General features: G+C 36.3%; 1 protein-coding gene across 2 annotated transcripts in view; it reads right to left on the bottom strand.

Moving 5' to 3' along the window:
* Positions 1–55: 55 nt before the first annotated feature.
* The window catches only part of TPP2 (tripeptidyl peptidase 2), a 50,616-nt gene continuing 33,023 nt past the window's right edge, over positions 56–17,648 (bottom strand). The window contains exons 24-30 of one of the 2 annotated variants that reach the window (XM_058836996.1): positions 17,173–17,211; positions 10,449–10,600; positions 10,264–10,360; positions 9,343–9,473; positions 7,817–8,024; positions 1,401–1,520; positions 56–771 (exon numbers count right to left, since the gene is read on the bottom strand). In XM_058836996.1, coding sequence (XP_058692979.1) covers positions 682–771; positions 1,401–1,520; positions 7,817–8,024; positions 9,343–9,473; positions 10,264–10,360; positions 10,449–10,600; positions 17,173–17,211 — 837 coding nt within the window. In that variant the 3' untranslated portion in view covers positions 56–681. The remainder of the gene's footprint in view (positions 772–1,400; positions 1,521–7,816; positions 8,025–9,342; positions 9,474–10,263; positions 10,361–10,448; positions 10,601–17,172; positions 17,212–17,648) is intronic. The other variant, XM_058837005.1, reaches the window with a different exon arrangement.

Consider the following 17,648-nt stretch of genomic DNA (forward strand, 5'->3'; position numbering starts at 1 on the left):
AGCTTTACAATATTCGATCAAGATGTAACTGTCTGGCACTTTTATACATGTATCAGCCTGTCATCATAGTCAGCTTCACCAGGATTTCTGAGTTTGCCTGAAATCACTCCAAAATGAAGAGTTCTGAAAATTTACAAGAGTACCTATGCATCAGGAATTCTGAGAAACATTGCAACAGTTTGAGAGGTTGAATTTTTCTTAAAAACATTAAATGTAAACTCTTGCAAACAATACAGGTGTCCATTATTTTCATCTAATAAGTAAGATTTTAGCTACTCTTGAAGTAGCTTTAAGGCCTTCATACAATTGAAATTAAGATCAAACATGTTAAAATTCAGTGTACCATAAAAAATACAGAACTTTTACCAGTTTGCAGTTAAAAGTAACAATTCAGAACATAACATGCATGCAGCAATTCTTTCCAAACTAATTCCAAATCCTTGATGTTGGCAGTTCTGGCACATCCATTGCCAGCAATGGGATGCACAATAAGGAAACTCCCTGATGACAGGAGTTAGGTTAACAGGTATTAAGCCATACCCAGGTGCCTTTACTGATAAATACACACAATTTAATAATCAGCATTCAGTAATGAAAACATGCGTTCGAATAAAAAGTCAAACTTCTCTTTTCCTATCCTGTCCCATATAAAATCATTGTAATTTTACAGTTGTTGATTCTCTAGAATACACAATAATCGGGTGGATACATCACAGGAAGCCAATTTGCAGTGAAAGTTGCACAATGAGTCCATCCAAGCAACTTCATTAGCTGAAGAAAAAAAGCATGCATTAAAAAAAAATGAGTCTTACTCTTTTTAATATCTGAATCTAAACAAACACTGCACTGATATCAACATTTTACTAAAAATGTCTATTATCAGAAAGACAACAGACTGAAGATCTGGTAAGCTTTGAATTCCTCAGTCCTGAAAGGGGGGACCCCTCCTCCCCATTCTATACGATCCACATTCTTTCAATGTAATGAAAGCAATGTAACAAGAGCTTAATCTTAGGAATTCCCATAAATTCTTTGTTAAATTCTGTGAGCAGGAATTATGATTAATAATAGTAAAAAATAAGAGTAACAGCAACATAAGGGGATTTTTATGCAGATATCTTTGACTAAGTTGTCTCTACTTCCTTTATGCCCCGAAGTGAGTTCCAAAATGTAAATCTGAAAACAACACTTACAAACAAGTTATTCTAGAAAAAGGAAGGAAAAAAAAAATCACCGTTTAAAGTGAAGGCTGAGCTACAAAATCTGGATAAAGTTAAAATGCTACATTTAGTGCTTTCTAAAATGAGAAGAGTACAAAAAATTCCAGAGGACTTATATTTTACTTCTGAAAGCTTACGCAGCATGAACGCAGCCCCATTATTTGACCAAACGCTCCTTACCTGAATGCAGTTTTTTAAGTTGTCCTTTGTTGGCTTTTCTTCTGCAAGTTTTGTGGCAAACTTGAGACCTCTTCCATACATTTTATTTACCAATGCATGCTTATAGGCAAAAGTCAAAACCTACAAAGCAAATTAAAAACACCAAAGTAAATTAGGTATTTTAGTATCTTACAAGGCTTCAAGTAATATCAAACTCTGTTCAGGTAGCAGGTAAAACACTTACATGAGATATTTGCAGTATAACATGATTCACAGTAGTAGTCATAAACATGAACTTCCTAGAGACTATTTCTGACTTCACAAACATATTTGACTTCAGAAATTATGTAACACAGATGTCACTATTTTAATTTTTTGTCACATTTCTAGCTTCTTTGGATTTTCATTCTCTACAGGCAACTATATAGCACATTAAAAAGATAACTAAAGAATCACCAGCCAAGCAGGTATATTTTTGACCCAGAGAAGCAAAAAGCAAATTGAGAATTTTAAATCCTAGGTAGTCACAAACTTACTGCAGAAACAAATATGAATGTACACAGTGAATGATATATACAGACAAAGACAGAAATGTACATAATTATAAACAAGCAATGAAGACAGGTAAGCATGAAGACAAGCCTCAGGTTTTAGGTCAGCTCCTCACTATTGGTAATTTTTTAAGAAGAGATTATAAAAAACCTCCTTCTTGATAATACCATTTCTAAGAAGCCACCTTATGGTCCTTACCAATGCAGTAGTTCATGTGAGAAAACGAATGTGTCTACCTAAGACCTACTGTAAAACAGATCAGGTTCTTAATACCTAAACACTGACACCATTCAGGGTGTTGCCAGAGGGTTCAAACCATTTCACCAGCTGCAGCACTAAGAATTAGAGCAATCAAGACACTTTCATATATTCCCTTTGGAATACTCATAGTAAAACAAGGTATTTTTTATTTTTTACTGAAGAGTGACATAGCAGTAAAGTTGGTGAATATGGCAGTGTATCTGTTGTTGGCAGTGTTTATGAAATCTTTTATTAGAGCTTGCTATCCATTTTCCCTCATTCATTACATTTTTCCTTTGCTCTGACTCCACAATAAAGGTTGAAGATTTCCCACTTAAAATATCCCATTAAGAAAAGCTAATAAAAACCCTTCAAGGATGTTCAGAAATACATTTTGCATTATAGAAAAAAATAATTAAATATTTCTCAAGAATATAAACATTAAGGAACCAGAGATCTCAATCTTGCAAGGAGTGAAGGACCTGTCTGTTTTTAGCAGCCTGAACACTTCCACTTAATGTGAACCACATGCACAAGACTTTGCAGGATCAAGAAATAGTTAAAATATAAAAAAGAAATAAACTTAATTATCGAGCAAGTCAATCGAGCAAGGATTAATTTTGAAGCTTCAAGATACTATGCCAAAGTACTCAAGAGCTGCTCATTCTTCTTCTGTCTTCAAATACTTCTTTTACTGTGTTGAAATATTCACTTAAGCTGTTGTAGCTTACAACACACACACATATGCAACAATGAGCATACAGCACCATTCACATATACAATTTTCCAAATAATTGCTATTGGAAAAATACTCTGCATGCTGCATTCTCAATCCAATTATTTTGGATATTTTCCTAAAGCAAAACACATTAGCAAACATTTCTAAATAACTGCTCAGTGGATCCATTAGCAGACTTAGTTTGCTAAACTAAACTTAAAAAAAAATTGTCTTCTGTAAAAGATGATAGAACCACAAAACAAAACAAAAAAAAACCAAACAAAAAAAAGTCAAATGAAAAATGCATTGGAGCTCTCAGCAAATATAACATTTTGGAGGCTAACCAGAAATAATGTCACTGCTCTATGAAGAAAGCTCTTACCTGACCCTGTAAGTTTTGAATGGTTATTGAACATCAGTGATAAAGGCAGGAGGAAAGCCACTTGACAGCATTTCTTTCGTAACAGGGCTTCCTAGAGTTTTTGTGGCAAGAAAACAAAGCATTTTACGAAATACCCTTGCTCCAGCCAAATAAAAGGTTGGGTATTTCTAAATGAGAAAAAGGTTCTCTGCTGAACCAAAAGGTTGAAAGCAATGCTCCAAGAGCTCTTGACATAAGACAATAATTTGTGTCTTAGTGTTCATAAAAAAAACCCCAGTCAACTGTATACAAGTTCAGCAAAACTACTAAAAATTCATTAGCACTTAAGAAGTTATGAACAATGTATGACTTGCTTTAAAATCAGAATTTGTTTACAAACAAAAGATGTTAGGTAAGAAATAGTACTTTACAGCTTGTACACATATTGGCCAAATTAAGCCTTATAGATAAAATATTGCAAGCTTTATAAGATCACAGAAATAAAGGTTATGATTCTTTGATATATGTAAGGAAAATGTAAGGAGTACTACTAAGATATAACAGAGAAAACAGCTGCTATCTGAATATATAAAATCACCAACTAAACCTATTTGTAGTATCCAAAACCAAATTGTTAGATGAAAGAATAGTAATGACTTCAAGGTATTTGATATTATTTCATAACCATGTAATGAAATAATAAATAATATAATGAAGGCCAGCTTTTGTGTAACAAGAAATATGGGCCAAAAATTGTACAGAGAGCAACAGAAGGATATTGAGAATAGGCAATGCATATTTCTAGGGTACTGGGGGGGGGGGGGGGGGGGGGAAATCACTGTTAGACACTTTATCCCCCAAACTAATGGTCTGGAATACTACAATGTGCTAGGAGCCAGACACATGAAAGTGTTTGAATGTCCACCTCATAACTAGCTGCCTAACTTGCCATTGGCTATAAAGATTCATATTTAGGACAGTAAAATGCTGAAATTATCTCTCTGAAGACATTTGTGGGGCTGAAGCAGTTAAAAGCTAGAAAACACTCTTTAAAAAAGCATGCTTAAATCCAGAAATACTAAAACACCTAATGAAACTTTTCTAGTATCCTAATGTTGTTACCTATGGGAACAGACTTGTATAAACAATTAATTAATCATTTAAAGGGCTGATTAAAATATACCTACATTTACATATAGTTGAATTACTAGGTTAAACAATACAATCTTTAGGTAACATGCTCCAGCTATTTGTAAGAACACTGAAGTTGTAATGTTGACAATTTCCAACAAATGAGTTTTTCAGGTTCATATAAATCTATAGTAATAAACTAGGCTTTCTTAGCTAAGTTTGATTCTTCTCTGCTCTATTAACTGTCCTATTACAAATAAAAACTACATTAATAATAAAAAAAGAAAACAAAAACATTTTTTTGAGCAAAGGGACTTAAGGGAATCAAATATCCAGCAACACATTTTTGGCAGTGACTGAATAAAATCAGCTGGAAGAGACAGCTGCATCTGACAATGCAAACAGTATCAGGAAAACCAGTGCAGGCTAAAGATGTTTAAAAGGTAAGATGGAAAGGCGTGGACCTTTTACTTATTTTTAAGTGTGACTTTTTGCTTTTCCTCCACGGCTAACAAAGGTTGAGGGGCAACACATTCCACAGACTGGTCATTCCCAATAACAAACACACAACATCCTACTACTCTCCTGTAGCAGTTGTGTTTAAAACTGAGGATTCTGGTCTACAAAATTTAAAGCCATGGTCTAGGAAAAAGAACTAAAGTACTATCATAAACATGTTAGCGTAATCAATCAAATACTTGCTGCATAAAGCTGTCTTAACTGGAGTTCATTTGAAAACTTGTGTACACAGGAGACATAAATATTTTCTTTCAAGTTCAGTTGAAAATGAACCTTCAGATAATAGCTGAAAGTATGAACAAGGGCACTTATTATCAAAATTAGTTACTTCCCCACATACTTGCTACAATATGGCAACAAGCAGGTTACTTCAATGACAAACAGACAATTCAAAGGAACTACCAAATGCCCTGTGGTGTCCAGACACTACATCTGCAGAGGAGAGATGAAACAAGGGACAGTACTTTATTGACGAGAACACGAGAAGAAACACACAGAAAACTGATGCTGCTCCCGATTCCTCTTTAGAAACAATCAAAAACATGGCCTCTCTTGGTTTTCAAAAATTTATTTAGCCTTTTAATTACTGACAGCTGCATGAACTTCATAGGAAGCTTAGAACTAAGCACACTTAGAGCAATGCTTCTATCTAAAGTCATATATACACATATAATTGAATGATCAGTGCAGTATTTAAATGCCTGATTTCCATCCTTATTCACCCAGACCTTCCATCTTTTGAGTGGCAGTATTACACAGCCATGTCTACATAAAACAAGAGTTCCACACTTTCATCTCCAACACTGCTTCAGAAACTGTCTCTTGACACCTCTCCTTTGAAGTACATCCACACGAGTTCTATCCCCTATCTGACTTGACTGCTCCTCTTTGAATCTGTGCTGGTTTAAGATGGGCTAATTAATTTTCTTCACAGTAGCTGGGATGTGGCTGTGTTTTTCATTTGTGCTGCAAAGAGTGTTGATAACTCAGAAATGTTTTAGCTGTTGCTGAGCAGTGCTTGCAGAGTCCAGACCTTTTCTGCACCTCATTCCACTCCACCAGTGAGAAGACTGGTGGTGCACAAGGAGTTGGGAATGGATACAGCCAGGACAGCTGACCACAACTGACCACAGGGATATCCCACACCATATGGCACCATACTCAGCACATAAAGCTGAGTAAGAAGGAGAAAGGGAGAAGGTTTGGAGTGATGGTGTTTGTCTTCCCAAATCATGGCTGCATATGATGGAGCCTGGCTTTCCTGGAAATGGCTGAATACCTGCCAGCCCATGGGAAGTGGTGAATTAATTCCTTGTTTTGTTTTGCTTCTGTGCAAGGCTTTTGTTTTACCTATGGAACTGTTGTCTTTTGCACCCTGTGAGTAGCTCTGTAGGTCTCATGACAGTCAATCAGTTTGGATTTCAATTTGAGTAATAAAACTCAAAAAAAGTAGGAAAAAAAGACAAACGTACTACATAAACAGGATGGAAGTTATTTCCATATGAAATACTACAAAAATCTAGAGAAGTTTTGATCTTCAATACAGAAGAATCAATTTTCAGAGCAAAATCTGAATATACACCTTGACAAATCCATGGTTAAGACAGTAAAAGAGAGAGGTTCAACTCCTAATCCGTAGAACTCAAATCAGAGTTAATTATGCCAGGCCCAGAGCATGCAGCTCAACAATGCTATCTTGTCTTGAAATAAAAGCCAAAGATGTCTAATGTCTAATCAACAAAATGTCTATACTGGCATTCTTCCACTAAAATTATTCCCATCAGCTTTAAAAAATAAAACAAGAGACAGAAGTAAACCAGGGGTTACTATGCTGGAACAAAGTATTGCATTTACAGACAGACAGCAAGAAAATCATGTGCCAAACAATATGATTGAAGCACAAAATCTGCTACCACATGATATTACCATCAGTTAACGATTAGAAAAGATATGCTGAAAAGATGTATGTGTACAAGGACATAAACATTAAAGTGAGGAGGGTAAGCATCATCAACCTTCTTGACCAGGCCTCCACCTAAAGCACTTACAGAGAGTTTATCTACTGTCAAGGAAGTTAAAGGTTTTATTTTGTTTTTTCCTCTACTCTTAAAAGGTCTTCTTTTGTAACTATCTGAAGTGCTTTGTTAATTTTACATTACCATCAACAAACACCCTGGTCACTCCATCTTCCACTAGAACACAGCCGTATGTGACAGTTAAGCTCAGAAGCTAATTAACATCAATAGCTCAAAAGTTAAAAATAAAAAGTCATAACCTCTCTAAATTAAAAGCTACATAACTACTCTCCAACAATGGATTATTTTTTCCCTTCTGTAATTGCCATCTTGAATGAAGGAGAAAAAAAATTCAGCTCTCAGGATCAGGAACTCTGAAGTGTCAGGGAAGTCTGTGCTAATAAATATGTAAGCGTAATTATTTCCAAGGGTTTCTTCCTTTACCGCTACAGACATTATTGACAGCAAAACACAAAACTTCTCTTGCCCATAGTGTGGAAGAGGGTACAGCATGCAGGACTGAACAGGGTAGGGATGCTGCACACTTCTGTGTGTACAGCTACACACAGCACATAGGTTAATCGAAAATATTCCCTGGAAAGTACAGAAAGCAGCAATTAAATAAAGGAAGCAGTTTTTTTGTGGAAATCTGGTACTGTCTTACACCCTTCCCTTAACCTCTACATTCCTTTGAACAGAGATGGGCTTACCATGGATCTGACAGGCCTAGCAAAACCTCTGTGGAAAAAGGTCATAAAGGAAGCACAACATATGGGGACATCATGGAAAAGTAGAATGCAGGAATGTACAAGGCTGTGCACACAAAGGCAGCGCTTAATTCCAGAAGAAACCATTAGAAAACCCAACATGCAAATAAAAAAAAACTGCTCTGGTCTCTTACCTTGCTGTCAAAAAGATCAGTCCATTTTGTTGTTTCCCAGAATGTTTCTGTCAAAGCTTCTGAGCAGCTCTCATGATCCTCATCTTTGCCTTCCGCATCACTGGAAGCAGCCCCTTCTTGGGCCTGCAGATGAAGAAGCTGGTCAGCCAGCGCACTTCCCTTTCGACAAAGTGCATCCACTAAAGTACTCTTCTGTTTTTCCATTTCACTAGGGAGAAAAAAATCCAGTATGAAAAATGTTTAGAATCTTCTGCAGATACCTCCTTAAGAACAAAAACAGTGATAACTCAGTTTAAGCTAAAAAAGTTTACGGCTGTACACACAAGACTATTTATGGTAAATTGAACTACTCATAAAAGATTACCTAAAGACACTATGCATTAAAGATACTTAATCATTCTCAAAGTATTAAATGCCTTAGATGACTTAAGGTAAGGGCAACTCAGGATTCTAAAAGAAAGTCAGCACCTAGAAATACAGCTTTATAGTTCCTGGCATTATAAACAGAAAGTCGAATCCACCACCAAGATAAGCAGATATAGTTCTGCTGACTTCAAAGGAATTGCATCCATTTAAAGCACCACTGAATTTGGTGTTCAATTTCAGATGTTATATTCAAAACACATGACCTAATGGATCACTTTACCAAGAAATGTTTAGAATTAAATTTATTATGTCAAGGCTTTGCTTTTGTATCAGTAATTCTAGAATTACACACAAATCTGGATTCAGAATAGCTAGAACACACAGACTAGCTTTACAGTTGAAATCTGATATTTTATAAATAATCAACAAAGATACATCTCCCATTTTAAGGGCCTAATATTCAGATCTGCTGTTCTGTTACTAAAACAGCACCATGCTACACACGGCAAAATCCATCACTTAATTCTCCAGACTAAGGTGTCACATTCAAAATACTATCTTCCTAAGGATATATATACGGATAGAACAGAGGAACAATCTAAAACTAAAGAACAATAGGTCTCAAAAATACTCCGAGGCATGATCATCAAGCTTTTCACAAATGAAATGTCTTAGAAGCAGTTACTTCTTAGGCTGATGTCAATTTTGTCTTCAAATATAAATGGGAAAGGTTGCAAAATATAAAGAAAAGGCAAGTAGCATTCAAAACAGATACTTCTACTAATACTTCAGTGGTCTCTCTGTGCTTCGATTAAGTTGATACAACAACTAAATATCCCATTTTTCTGATACATTTAACTCCTGAAAGAACTCTTGTTTATTTTATTGACTTAAAAAACCCCAAAAAATAAAAAAACAAAACAAAACAAAAAACCACAAAAAACCCCCCCAAAAACAAAAGAAGTTTCTATGTCCCTGCATTTCTGGAGATATAATAAGAGAACACAACAACTGTGTAGTCATATTTTAAATTGCCCGTGCCACAAATAATCCCCCACAAATTATCAAAAAAGTTGCAGTCATTCCATTTCTTACATGCAGAGACAAATTACACAGACTACAGAAATAGGATGCAGGAAAATTATTTACTGGGTAGGTACTTTTTTATAGTAGTTGCATCAGGCCTGGGATCAGTCTTCATGGCAAAATATACTGCTAATGCTGTTTGATCAATATGAGAGATTACTGTATTTGCAGCTTCAACAATTTCATCAAGTCTTTTCATTCGTTCCTAAAAGAAGAACATAAAGATGCTCAGCACCATGAAATCACACTACTTCATTGTTGATTCTACTAACATTAGGGTGACTGTAAAGCTATGCAGAAATAACATTTGGTAATTCAGCATGTTCTTTTCTCCACTTGATTCAAATTTTGCTTAAAACACCCCAGAAAGTCTTCAAGATTTCCTTCATACTTAGTCCATTTCACTGAAAACAAACTGTGAAATATGAGGTTGGACTATGCAAAATGCAGCATTTACAGAAAGAAAATCACCTTTCAGTACAAATCAGTGCAGTTATTAAATTCAGAAATAAATATAAAATCAGAACCAGAATCAGAAAGAAAATAAAAATATTCAATCTAGTGGCATATGCACAAAGGTGTTTGTCTTCAAGATAAAAAAAACACATGCAAACTCTTCTGTTGACAGTTCCCATTTTTGAGGACAATGATGGAAGCTGGATTTAGCTGTGACACTTTAGAGGGTTAATGTCCTCAGCTGTCTGAGTCATGCTGTTAGGAGAAATTACCAGTCCAGAAGAGGAACAGAATAGGATGTGTGTTTGTCATAGTAGCCACCATTCAGAATAAAACTGTTGTAGACAAAATAAGCAATTTATTCTTTTGTAGGGTTAAATAAATCACAGTCGAGAGGCACCTGTCACTCTAATTAGAAACTTCTGCTTTTTAATACTGAGTACAGTCACTTAAAATTCAAATGTGCACAAAGAAAGACTTAGTTTATTAGGCTATATGAGCATGTTGAGACAAATCAAGTTTAAGAAGTGTTAAATAACCTTTTCAGAATCCAGCTGATGAAGTCTTGCAACATACAGAGGAAGATGATTAGGAAATGCTTCTTTCAACTCACTATACATGTCAGTGGTATCCAGCCTAGAAGAGAGGAGGATATAGCATGAAAGTGCAGATTCTGAGTATTTTTGTGAACTTCAAACTTGTGCAATAATGACAGCAGACATACTTGGTCATCCACTGTATTTTTAGGTCTCTTAAAGCTTCAGCAAATTCTTCTTTTGCATCTTTTTCTTTTTCCTGTTCTTTTTCTTTCTCTTTGCTGCCATTTTTACTCTTTGATGGTGATGGTATCAGATGATAATGAACAGTAAGGACATCCTGGAGGTGGGAAAAGAGACACATACTCAGAGGGATACAGTACACTTTTTTTTGATGTCATATGAAAGTTAAGTCATAACCAGCACTTACTCTGAGCTACACATAGAGTGGGTAAGGGTTCTGAGAGTAAAGATACTAGACAGTAAAAATTCAGTAACTGCTTTAAGTTTTTATGCTAAGCAATGCAAGAATGTAAATATTAAAACGGCACATTAGGTATAAGAAAAGAAAGCCTAAAATTTAGCCACTGTGACATTTTTACATTCACATAATTTTACATAATATTAGTTAGAGAATAAGGAAGGTGCTTTTCTGTTTGTTTGTTGATAAAACAGCAAATAACTTGGTTAAAAGGATAAGAGAAAAAAGATAGAGATCCTATCCTACAAATGTGGCAATAAATGAATAAAGATGGCAGAATTCTAAAAAATAATACCACAGTAGGATAAACATGAAACATGTCACAGGATATGTTTGTTCCTCCCAAGATACTATTTCTTCCATGTGCATACTGAATTAGCTGATGCATCCACAGTCAACTGATTTCCAGTTTGCTGTCAGTTTCCAGTTTCACCTGTATCTCAGTTCTAATTAAGTAGACACAACAGTAAGATTTTTTTTAAACCTTAAATGGTAGCATAGAAATATCATTATAGTTTGAGTTTATGCTACACTAATCAATAACCACCAAGAGAAAACCAGTTACAGTTATTTAAATGGAAAATCCTAACTCAGACCATGTTCTTGAAGTCCATTTCCTGAAAATTTACATATAAGTTTACAAATAAGGTAGCATTAGGTTCCATCCAGGGCTTCTAAAACATCAAACTGCTGGGTGAGGCCATTTGATCATTTTGGTTTTAATGCTGCAATCTTTAAACAAGCCTCTCCCTAAACAGTGAGGGCATGTGTCCCATTACTTTACATACCAGATACTTCACAGAGAAGACCACATAAGATTAAATTGTCTAGATACCACTACTCTGTTGCAAAATATTAAGCTGCATGCTCAATTACTGTGGCAATTTAATTATTCTCACCAATTATTCCAGAATACATTTGTGGGAATGCTTCCCATAAACCAGATCAGTGTTGTGTTGCAAAATAAACACCTTGTATACAAGATGGAATTAAAGTTATTTAAATAGTAAGTAAAATGGTGACAGAAACTGCAATAATGGACTTCAACACTACACTTCTCAAACATTCAAAAACCATGCTGCAAAAAAATTTTATTTGAACTTTTAGCTCAAACAAACCAGCATCTTGCTGTGGGTTACTGAACAATACTGGTAAAAATGACTTCAATATTCCCTTAAAACAATTTTTACAGCTACTTAATATGCAATCACAGAATCACAACATGGACATTTAAATACTTTTTTTTGAAAACTAGTTAGATAACTAATCTGTGTTGAAGTGTAGCTTTCACAGGAACTATCTGCACACATGCATTGCAAGTATGAAGTGCTGACAACCAGTCAATACACCTAAAAGAACCTCCAACAAGACCTAGGCCAAAGCATGACAAAACACGTCATGGAAGTAAGTGCACACAGGAAGATACAGAGGTCAGGAACATGGTGTGGGGATGACTAAGGGAATTAGAATAGTAGAAAGCAACAATATAGTTCACTAAAGCAAACCAAACATTAAAAAGTCTAAGAAGCTAGTTTAGCACAAAAATCTTAATTTACAATATTTTCTAAAAGACATCTTCTATTGAGACTAGTATTTTCCTAAGAAAGAAACCTGGCTTTCTAAGAAATATTCTTCCAAGAGTTGAGGATTTCCTTTTTGAAAGTTCATTTTCATTTCACCTGCAGCATATTTTTGGAGTTATATATCTAGATGACCTCTGCATTCTCAAGCCTTGTCTATATGAGAAGGCTCTACAACTCTGGTTTAAGTTTCAAACCAAACATAATTGGATTAAAAAAACCTCATTTATGTGATTGAACACGTGCATTTTGAGAGATTAACCCTATGCTGCCAAATCATCAACAATAAAATGTCATCTCCCCGTTCTCTCACATAGGTACTTTTGGTCTCATGAGGTTCTGCAAGCCTTACAAACTATGACCACAGAAAGGAAAACAATGAGCTTCAGACCCAGGCACCCTCCTTTCAAAAGAGCTGACAGAGCAGACTTCTCCACAGACCTCAAACTTATTTCATGGGATAAATAAAGTTTGGGTTATTATCACATTTATCTAACTACTACAGGGCATTAAGAGGAACTCAAGGCTTCTTTATTTATCTGCAAACACTAGGATCATTTATAACACTTGGCAACTCCCTAGGTACCAGAAGATGTCAGAATGGCACTGTCATTGCCATTACAGAAATATTCATCATTAGAGATTAAGGAGAAGAAAGTTGGAACTCTTTCCAACCTGTTTTCTTATTCAAATTTCTCTCTGACAGGAACAGAATTTCCTAGAGTAGTGTACTGGACTTCAATTTTATATATAACTATAAGAAGGTAGAGAGCTATAGACAGAGAGCAAGGGAGCATATTATCCACTGAAAATATTACTTTAAGGAAACTTTCAATTTTATACACTAGAAAGAAATGCAGTATTGGGAAATTGTGAAGCATAGAGGATATGCACTTTGGTCAATGTACTCTGTGGTGTCACAAAAGCTTCACTGGGTTTACTTTTAACTGAACTACAAACTACACACATAAACAAGCACAGTGCCATCAAAATAGTCACCTCTTCAAAGACCTTAATTAACAGTTAACTTGCCTTCAAGATTTCAATTTAGATTTCTGTCTGGTGTTTTAACATCTAGTACTTTATATGTAAAACACATATAAAACGATTGTTATTTGTACTTCAAAGCATTCACAGCAAAACTAACCACAGGAAAAAAAGTTCCCTCCAGGAACAGATTCCAGGTCTCATTTTCCATTTAATGAGTATCTTCATATTAATGCCTTCCTGCACATACAGATGAAGATATATATGGAATTTGAATCTGCTTTAAGACACATACAATTTGTGCAGTGTTGCTTATTTTTATAGCAACTTATCTCATTTAATGGGAAATTAATTAGGCTTCTTGAAGTCACCAGGCAGGCTTACACAAAATTGTATCAGACACATACCTCATCCTATTTTTGAATGCCTCATGATGAAACAGGGATAGTGCCTTAATGCTCAAAGGCAGTCACCCTTTTACATGTGACTTCACAATGGTATTTATTAGTCTTCCACTAGTACTTATCAGTATCTGCATAATACATTTCTTGCTTTACATTGAAAGAAAGGATAGCAGAATAGGGAAAAAGGTGTAGAAACTTTCCATCCCTTGGCTAATTGTTACATACTGCTGTTCAAAAGCTGCATTATGTAAACCAACAAAAAATTATTCTTACAGACTCAAAAAAGTCAATTGTATGTTATTCATCCTAACTATGCTCTGGACAAAGCTTGGACACAAGGGGAAAAAGTTATCAGACTGTAACTGCATTACGAATTAAAACAAATACACTATTTCATTACATGGAGAGAACCCCTTGACATTTTTGTACAGTTGTAAAAGTATTAATTATCTTTGGAAAACTAGGCTGTTACTTCCTGGCATAAGCACAAACTGTTTTTGTGCAAAACAGAGATGCAGTCAGGTGGATTGAAACCTGCTGAATATCTGGGCCCAGAAGGTGGTCAGTGACACACAGTTGGAGGCCACTAACTGTGTGCCCCAGGGGTCAGTTCTGGATTGAACCCTGTCTGACATCTTCACTGATTACCTGGACAATGGGGCAGAAGGCACCCTCAGCATGTTTGCTAGTGGCACCAAACTGGGAGGAGTGGCTGATATGGGACTAACAGGGAGTCTGCTGCCATCCAGAGGGACCTCAAAAGGCTGCAGAAATGGGCTCAACAGGAGCCTCATGAAGTTCAACAAGGAGAAGTGCAAGATCTGGAAAAGAATAAATCCAGGCACGGTATATGCTGGGAGATATCCAGTAGGAAAGCAGCTTGGCATCCTGGTGGACATCAGCCTGAATATGAGCCAGCAGTGTGCCCTTGTTGAGAGCTACTAATCTTACAAGAGGGTCTAGACACATCTTTGACAAATATGAAAAATCTACACATACTTTTTTGACTGACTGACTGAATCACTGAAGAAATATATAAATAACTTTTCTGTGCTGGAAAACATCTTAACTGCATGTAAATTTATGACAGCGCAGGGTAAATACAAAAATTTTTAAACTAGGAAGGCCTCTGAGTAGCATTCTCAGCAAAATGCATTAATTATTGGAGCTCTTACAGAGCAATGCTCTATACCCCATGTACCCCATGACAAATACACTATGTTTTATTTCACAAAATATGCCAAGTTGGAAGGGACTGAAGGATCATCAAGTCCAGCTTCTGGCTCTCACTGTCCCCAGGTCACACCATATACCCAAGAGTATTGTCCAAATGCTTCTTGAACTCTGTCAGGCTGGTGCTGTGACCACTTCCTTGGGGAGCCTGTTCCAGTGCCCAACCACCCTGTGGGAGAAGAATCTTCTTCTAATATCCAACCTAAACCTCCCCAGACACAACTTCAGGCTGCTTCAGGTCCTATCACTGGTCACCAGAAAAGAAATCAGTGCCTGTGGCTCCATTTTCCTTCATAAGGAAGTTGCAGACTGCAATGAGGCCTCTCCTCAGTCTCCTCCAGGCTGAACTGACCAAGTGATCTCGGCTGCTCCTCATACGGCTTCCCCTCAAAGCCCTTCACCATCTTCATTTCCCTCCTCTGGACACTGTATAATAGTTTAATGTCTTTCTGACATTGTGGCACCCAAAACTGCACACAATATTCAAGGTGAGGCCACCCCAGAGCAGAGCAGGACAATCCCACTGGAGCTGCTGTACCTGATGTCCCCTAGGACATGGGTGGCCCTCCTGGCTGCCAGGGCACTTCTGACTCATGTTCAGCTTGCCATTGACCAGGACCCCCAGGTCCCTTTCCATGGAACTGTTTTCCAGCATCTCATTCCCTAGTCTGTACTGGGCATCCAGGGTTGGCCCATCCTAGGTGCAGAATCCAGCACTTTCCCTTGCTGAACTTCATATGGGTTGTGATTGCCCAGCCCCTGAGGCCTCCCTGTAGGCCCCCTCGCTCTCAAGGGAGACAACAGTTCCTCCCAGATTTGCAGTGTCTGTGAACTTGCTCAGTAGCCTTCCAGTCCCGTGTCCAAGCCACTAATGAAGATGCTGAAGAGCACAGAGCTCTTTGATGGAGCTCTGCAGAAATCCGGTAGTTTATGTGCTGCTAGTACACTGGGTGAGTAACAGATGGAAGACACAAGGATAGTTTTTATTTTGGCTTGGATGGTTTTAGTGCTCAGATCTGAAAACAAATCTCTGTTCAAAAACCAAATGAAAAAAAAATATAACTCACCAAAAAAACACCCTCAAAACCACAACCTCTGGAATCTGTTTAATAGGTTTTGTTATTCAAATTGTATTATTATTATTAGAGTTTAACTCCCTTGTTAGAGATTCACTTAGTGAAGATCTTATACCCTGTTTACCAGGAAGCCATGCATTCACACAGGATTTTAAATTATCTTTCTGAAAGTGATCTGCATGATTATCAGGTATGAAAATAAAATTCACTGCAACATACAGTAAAATCCTTCTTGGAAAGCCTAATCTCATTCCCACATGGTTATTACACCACAATCAGAGTAAATCAGCAGGTTCAGCTTCCAGCTTACTATTCGCAAAATAACAGAATATGACCATAAACTACATTACTCATGTTTCTCAGGTTTTACTTCTAACAAGAATCCTGCATGTCACTCCAGAACAAAGTACCTTGAAATCAACAGAAAGTAAATACAACCTAAGAACAAGAAAAAAAACCAGCAACCTTATGTAGGTAGCCTAGTGAAACATATTTTTGCATTTTTTTAAACAAACTGTTTCACACTGCTGGCAAAATATTTTATTAACCTGATGTGAAAATACAAGAAAGCACAATATTAAACACTGTTATACTGAAAGTTACCCCTTTCCAAACTATCTTATAAATGCTCCAAAATTCATTCTGTGAATACTACTACCTGCTACATGACTGTACATACTCTAGCTTCCTACTACATGTTTTTTATGACTGTAAAGAAGACAACTCTCAATTTAGTAGACTGGGAATACAGTTAAATATGCAATTATTCAATTCAAAGTGTTAGGTTCACATTTGATTCTAAATCTGCAGACAGAATAGGCGGAAACATTTGCCACAAAAAGTCTTGACCACAAACACTGAACATTCCTGAATATTTAATAACAAGAAAAATTGCAGATCACTAACACCACATGCATTTTTACAGCACTTATTGCAGAAGTATACAGATGCTCATGTGCCTCTCAGCTATGCATCACAGCAGTTGTTTTATCATTCTACCCGTAAACATACTTAAGATGCTGAAGTAAATAAATCAGGTCTAAGCAGGTAGATGAAGGAGACAAATTAAAAACCAAGACTGGTAGACAAATTCTTTAAGTCATATGCAAAAAGACTTCAGTATATCTTTTTCAAAAACTAGCATTCAGTACCTTTTTAAATTTTCCTTGTCGCTTTGCTGCAGACTGCCCCTGGGAGTTAGAATAACACACTGTAAGAAAACATGCACACACCACACAGGATGGAGACACCTTCTCTGTACAATTATAGTTATGCTTCCAACCTACAGATTTCCAGCTTTTAGAGAGTCACATCTATGATCAAACATGCTCTTAAAGCATGCTCTTTCAGGTTTTTAAAATTAATAAAACAATGCAACACTGTATATACAATCCATTACTCTTGCAATATAAGCAAGTGTTGTTAACCACTTAGCTTCAATTTAAAAATTACAGAAATTCGGTCTCAGAATTTTAGACTTTTGACTATTTACTGGCATTGTTCTATTTCATAATAAATATAGACAAATTAGATACATTTTCCCCTACCTTGCATCCATCCACTGACTTAGAGACAACTTTGCTGCCTAGTACTCCTTTCTTGTCTCCTGGTACATATTGAGGCACTA

This window comes from Poecile atricapillus, chromosome 1, assembly GCF_030490865.1.
Source record: "Poecile atricapillus isolate bPoeAtr1 chromosome 1, bPoeAtr1.hap1, whole genome shotgun sequence".
Taxonomy (NCBI): Eukaryota; Metazoa; Chordata; class Aves; order Passeriformes; family Paridae; genus Poecile; species Poecile atricapillus.